Source organism: Galeopterus variegatus, unplaced genomic scaffold (assembly GCF_000696425.1).
Source record: "Galeopterus variegatus unplaced genomic scaffold, G_variegatus-3.0.2 Scaffold960, whole genome shotgun sequence".
Lineage (NCBI taxonomy): Eukaryota > Metazoa > Chordata > Mammalia > Dermoptera > Cynocephalidae > Galeopterus > Galeopterus variegatus.
In genome coordinates this window covers 121,179-127,784 of record NW_007727071.1, presented here as the reverse complement: position 1 = coordinate 127,784, position 6,606 = coordinate 121,179, and the positions used below count along the sequence as shown (strand labels likewise).

General features: G+C 59.3%; 1 protein-coding gene across 1 annotated transcript in view; it reads left to right on the top strand.

Moving 5' to 3' along the window:
- Window positions 1–804: 804 nt before the first annotated feature.
- ACR (acrosin) overlaps window positions 805–6,606 on the top strand; it is a 6,271-nt gene continuing 469 nt past the window's right edge. Inside the window, exons 1-5 of the mRNA XM_008573758.1 lie at window positions 805–878; window positions 1,682–1,885; window positions 2,095–2,378; window positions 5,722–5,867; window positions 6,394–6,585. Of these exons, the coding sequence (XP_008571980.1) occupies window positions 805–878; window positions 1,682–1,885; window positions 2,095–2,378; window positions 5,722–5,867; window positions 6,394–6,585 (900 nt within the window). The remainder of the gene's footprint in view (window positions 879–1,681; window positions 1,886–2,094; window positions 2,379–5,721; window positions 5,868–6,393; window positions 6,586–6,606) is intronic.

The window sequence follows — 6,606 nt, the reverse complement described above, 5'->3', positions numbered from 1 at the left end:
CTGAAACCTGACACTCAGGTGGAGGGATGTGACCTCCTGAACACACTTGCAGGGGAGGTGAAACACTTTAACACTCAGATGTGTTTGACAAGCATTTGTCGTACTCTGGTAGGTGAGATGCTGTCTCCTGACAATCGGATAGAAAAAGAGACGCTTCTTCATATCAGGTGGCCGAGATGAAAACTCCTGATGTTCAAGTGTAAGAGGTAACACGTCGCTACACTTCGGCCCCAGACAGGTGGCCTGGAGACACTCGGGCAGGACATGTGAGACCTCGTGAGACTCAGCAATGACCAGGAAAGTAGGTTTTGCAGTTGTGAATTAGGGAAATTGAAAACGGCTCTTTGAAAACCGTGCTGATAGCATACACTGGGAAGAGGGAAGGACCGTTTGCCCCCAGGGGCAAAGGACCTACTAATCCGCTGAACCTGACTCCTTTTAGCCACGGACATGTGGCGCCATCTCGTCAAGGGAAGGTTAAGCTGCTCCTCAGTCCTTGAGTCTGCGGTGGTGACAGCTCGCATGAGGGGCAGCTTCCAAACCTGCTCAAAGCTGGGGCCTCGTATGATGTGGGGCCTCGGCAGAGTCACTGGGAATGCAGACCCTGGCCTTGGGACAGAGCGAATGGGGCGTCCCACGAGTCCCAGCCCCCGGCCTGGGGGAGCCTGTGCAGGAGCCAGTTAACCCCAGGGGCTCTTCCTGGCCTGACTCTGGGGGAGGGGGTGGAGGTCACTGTGCTGATTGGCCGGGGGTCACGGAGCTTTGTGAGGTCACTGAGCTTGCAAGCCAGGCCCACGCAGGAGTATGGAGGCGACGCTGCCAACTGCCGTTCTGGTCTTGGCAGTGTCTATGGTTGCCAAAGGTGACACATCGTGTGAGTAAGTGTCACGGGCACTTTGGGGGGGAGTGTACCTTCTGAATGGCAGGTCCCCCACAGAGTCCCTCTGTCTAGGGCTAGGAGAACGAGACCAAGCGTGGGCCTCAGCAGTCCCCAGATCCCACAGCTCTTGTCACCCACATCACCAACTCAGGCCCCTCTTGCTCCCAGAATCATGAGCCCAGAGACCCCTGGGCCCCCAGTTGTCCACAGTGTTCTCCTAGGCTGGACCCCTCAGCTCCCAGGGCTCCCGCAGCACCTCGATCTGTGCCCCTCCCAGTCCTCCAGTGATGGTTGCTGCTGCCTCCCAGACACCACGTCCTGATTTCCAGGAGCCCCTGTCCTTCCACAGACAACCAAGACATCCCAACCTATGGCTGACCCCAAAGGCCCCAGGACACCGTCTTCTCACACCTCTAGCACCTCCGTCCACCTGTACACTCTCACCCCCAAGGTTCCCCATGTGCCAGTGGCTCCCAAACTCTGTGTGGCTTCCCACCTGTGACACAGTTCCCAGAACTTGCACTTCTGGATCCCCTGCTCCTGGGGTGCCCCATGCCTGTGCGCCCCTGTCCCTGCCTGCGGCTGCTCTCATGCCTGCTACCAACCCAGCCCTGCAACCCCAAGACCCCCTTAGTCACCAAACTCTTCCCTGAGTCTCCTACCTAAGGTTGGCTCTGAAGACCCTGGACCCTCCACCCCCACCTCTAGCCTCCTACAGCCCAGGCTCTTCCCCACTTTCCCCACCCCGTGCCCTGCCTCCCCCCAGTTCTTGGTTTGAGCTGTGCCTTGGTCTCTCCCCAGTGGCCCCTGCGGGTTACGGTTCAGGCAGAACCCGGAAGGCGGCATGCGTGTCGTCGGGGGGCAGGCGGCGCAGCACGGGGCCTGGCCCTGGATGGTCAGCCTCCAGATCGTCACCCACAGCGGCCGCCGGTACCACGCCTGCGGAGGCAGCCTGCTGAACGCACACTGGGTGCTGACGGCCGCTCACTGCTTCCACGGCAAGAAGTACGTGTGGGGATGCGCGGGGGCCTGCACAGTGGCTGCTCCTGGAGGGAGCAGGGCATTCTTCGGGGACTCCAGGCAGAGTCTCCCTGGGGCTTTGGGTCAAGTGGCCACCAGCCTCCGGGGGACTGACCTTTCTGGGGGAGGGTCGCCAGCACCGGGGCTTCTGTGCAGCCGTCGGTAAATGACCGGACCTTCCTTTGTACCCGCAGTAAAATGTATGACTGGAGACTGGTGTTTGGAGCAAATGAAATTGTGTATGGGAACGACAAGCCCGTGAAGGCGCCGCTGCAGGAGAGAAATGTCGAGAAAATCATCATTCACGAAAAGTACAATGCCGCGTCAGAGGGGAACGACATTGCTCTCCTGAAGGTCACCCCTCCCGTTGTGTGCGGCCACTTCATTGGGCCGGGCTGCCTGCCCCAGTTCAAGGCGGGCCCACCCAGAAGTCCCCGGAACTGCTGGGTGACTGGCTGGGGATACATGAAAGAGAAAGGTGAGTCTGGCTGGGGCAGTGGGGGCAGCTCCCAACAGGGCCAGGCCCCTTTCTTCCTTCCCATCCTGCTGTGAGCAGGGCCATCACGGTGTCCTTCCTCAGCTGGAGAAACTGAGCGTGACAGAGGCTGAGTCCCTGCCCAAGGTCACCCGGCTGGCGGCCACTCTGGCTGCCTAGGGCATGGCTGACTGGCAGGCACAAGTAGGAGTTTGGCATTTCTTAGAGCAGGGTCAAGGCTCTGTCTGCATTTGGCACCTGGAGCCCCGCCTGCTGGATTCTGGATATTGGGACCACCCCCCGAAACCGCACTTGGAGAACAGCTCCAGAGGTGGCTTGGTGGGTGTGGGCCAGTGCCTTCCCTCTCTGGGCCTCGGCTTCCTCATTTGTAAGTGGAAGGGCCAGATCAGGTGGTCTGGAAGCCGAGCATTTCCTGACTTCTGAGGTTCCCGGGCCCAGGCCTCCTGCTTCCAGCGCTGTCTTCATCCACTGGGGCCACCCTTCCCGTCCCTGGCCAATCGCAGCACTCAAATCTGTCCCCTCCATGAGTCACTGCAAATGTTCTCTGTGGACTGGGATGGGGTCGGGCGGTGGTGTGGTTTTCTTCGGGTCATGGGCACCCCGGTATGCCAGGCTCTGTGGAGCTGTCTGGTGGTCCTGGCCATCCGAGGTGGGGGTGGCTGCCTCTCCAGACCTCTGTCCTTGACCACAGTGCTGCCTCTTTCCCGGCTCCCAGAGCCCCTCTTGCCCACCTGTCGGGCAGGAATCTCAGATCCTTCTGCCCCTTCCTGTGCAGGTCGTGAGTCAGGTAATCAAAAGAAGATACTGGCAGCTTTATGCAAGGCAGACATGCTGCATTCTTCAGGTGTGAGCTCCTGAGCTCCACAGACTTGCGCTATCCTCAGACACGAGTCAGACTCTGCTCCACTGACCCTCCAGGCTCTGCCTTCTCTGTGCTCTCCTGACCCGCAGCTCGCAGCAGTTGCCTTTCACTCTTAGTTCCCAGCCAAGCATCGCATACTTGCCACGATCGTGCCGAGTCAGTCAATGGGCGCAGTGCGTGGTTACACTGCTTCTGTAACTGCTCCTAGTGAATGTGCTGAATCTTGCCCATTTGTCACAGATGTGAGGCGGGCGAGCCTGACTGAACTTCTGCTTTCCTTCCACTGCCCAACACCCCTGAGCCCACACCAGGTGAGCAGGGAGCACGTAGTGGGAATGTCTTCCAGATCAGCCAGGCTCCCGGAGGGCCCCAGGCTGACTTCTTGGCTGTGGCTTTGATCCCCAGACGCACGCCCCGTCCCCCCCTTACAGCCTAGAGACACTGTTTTTCTCAGCAGCAGCAGGTCGCTCGTTACGTGGCAGCAACGTGTAGGATGAGACCAGGTAGGACTCGGCCTCTGCTGGTGGCCTGTGCTCTCTGCTCCCCACAAGAGGGTGCGTGGATTTTTGCCCAGTCACACTAGTGATGTGAAGACGTGGCTGAAGTTAACGTAGCTCTCAATCTCTTCTTTTCATTGATAACAGAAAATTGAGGCTTCCTAACTCAAGGCAAGTCAGTCATTTGACGTTTGAAACTCGACCTTTCTTTGGTCACAGAAAAATCAATGATTTCAGGATTCTCCCCTTAACTCTTATTCCATTTCCCTAGAGGTTGATCTAAGTTTCTACAGGTTTGTCACCTGTCCTGTCACTCAGGGATGAAAGTCTCGTCCCAATGGCCCTTGCTTTCCTTGGCCTTTGCTGACAGGCGATGTTCCTCCCTGGCCTGGGGTTCTCGCCTCCATGCCAATGCTGGTGCCACCTTGGGAGTGAGGACATGCGTTCCTTTTGTCCACCCCGTGACCATGTGCACAGCTTTTGCGGGGGGTCCTTGTGGTCCCAGGGGGGCTAATCTCAGGGTCCCTGCTGCCACCCCACCTGTGCCAACCTATTGCTAAGGAAGATTACAGGCCCCAGCTACACTCTGGGTGTCCCGCAAGCCCTTTTTGTTCTGGAGTCCCCCTAAACTTAATGTGGTAGCAGCTCTCATTCTTTTGCATACACACCCCCACCCCTCACGCAAGTCTTAAAGGCCCCCCGGGCTCCAGACCCCCACGACTCCTTCAGACCTCCCTTGTCCACTGCCCCTTTGACCTCATCTGCTCTGCAGCTGGAACAGCTGTCCCGGGCGTTGCTGCTTTCCCACTGAATTTTGAGTTCCTGCCTGCTTTTAGGCATTTGTTATTCAAAGTCAAGCTGTTGCGATTGAGAAAACCCTTTCCTGTTTCAGGACACCTGGCTCTGCACAATGAAAGCCATAGCTTATGGGCTCTACCATAGACTTATAAAGTCATCTTAGTGACTGACGAGCCAAGATTGTTGTCATTTTGCTTGTTTCTCCCCTACCCCGAGGGCAGCGCACACACAGAACTCTCACTGCTGCTTGGATGGTGAGGACAGCAGCAGCTAAAGGGCTTGAGAAGCATAATCCGAGCATCCCCAGCAGCCCAAGTGCCTAACCCTAACCCTACCGCGTCACCCTGCCTTGGCACACGAGGCTGCGCTCCTGGCCTGCCCTGTGTGCCCTGCAGTCGGCTGTGGGCGCTGCTCTGGGTGGGGGCCCTCCTGTCTCAGGAGCCCCTGGTGAGGGGGCCTGGGCCAGGGGCAGTGCTGGCTGCCAGCCCGGAGGTCTGTGGACAGGGTCTAGGGCTGCAAGGGAGCTCTGAGTCATGTCGGGTCACCTCAGCCCCCGTGCTGGCGGGGCTGCTTGCGTGCGAGGCTCGGCCACGGATCTACCTGTTCTCTAATCTCCAAGCAAATCTGAGGGACAGGGAGGGCTCGCCCTCGCCGGCCTGACTCCGGCAGGTCCCCACACGGCTGAGCAGTGCGGTCCTGTTGGGGTAAGAGGCGGGGAGGGTGACTCATGGCCAGACCCTCTCACACTCTGGTCCAGAAAGGAGCGACCCCGGGCAGGAGCCCAGCCCTGCCATGTCCCCTTGGCCACCCGGGCATGGGTGCTGCAGCCCCAGGCCCAACGTGTGCCCGAGAGGATTGTGTGACACCCAGGGAGTGCCCGCACATGCTGGCTGTCACTGCCGATTGCACACGTGACCCCTGTGGTCCATCATCCGCCCGCACACACCGCCCTCCGTCCCCCCGGCCATGCCCCTCTGCCTGCCATCATCCCCTCTGCTCCACGTCCACCGTCCACCTCTCATCCGCCCCTCAGCTGTGTTTCTTCCTCCAGGAACGTGTAATCAGAGGCCTGGGCATGAAGCAGACAGAGGATGGGGGTTTCTGGAGGGAGGAAGCAGCTTTCTCTGTGTCTTCCATGATCACTGACCACTGAGTCGCCTGTTTGTAGCCCCCAGGCCGTCACCTATTCTGCAGGAGGCGCGCGTGGAGATCCTTGACCTCTACTTGTGCAACTCGACTCGGTGGTACAACGGGCTCATTAAGTCGACCAATGTGTGCGCAGGGTATCCCGAAGGCAAGATTGACACCTGCCAGGTAACCTCCCTTCTGGGACCCTGGCCCCCAGGGGCACCTCTTTTTGGATCTCTGGGCTCCACTATTTCCCCTCCGTCCAGGGCCCTTCTCTAGCAACTCCTTCCCTGGTCCCTTCTTCCGGCATCTACAGACCCACCAGTTGCCCCTGCAGAGAACCAGCCACCACCTGGAGCCCTTTACCTCCACCCCAACACGCAGAACATGTCACCCCAGCCCTAGCCCGGGAGGCTGCTTACAGCTCTTCCCCAGAACACAAAGCCTCCCGAACCCACTTTACACATGAGCTCGCGTGCGCAGGTAAAGCCACACGCATGAACACAAGGCTTTGCTCATCTTCCCACCGCGAGGGACCCCACGGCCATCCATGCCCTTCTCCCGTCCCACCCCAAGCTTTGCCATGGCCACTTGTGTTCACGGCAGCAGGAAACCACGAGATGCAGAAGTTTTCCCCCCATGGCCCTAGGATCCCTCTGGGCAGGGACAGAGCGGCTCAGGCAGAGAGTGACCTCTGTGTCCTTCTGGACAGGGGGACAGCGGCGGGCCTCTCATGTGCAGAGAAAGCAGCGATACGCCCTATGTGGTCGTGGGGATCACGAGCTGGGGGGTAGGCTGTGCCCGTGCTAAGCGCCCCGGAATCTACACGGCCACCTGGCCCTATCTGACCTGGATTGCCTCCAAGATCGGCGCCATCGCCCTGCCCATAGTGCCACCGGCCACCGCTCCCACTCCGGCCACTCGG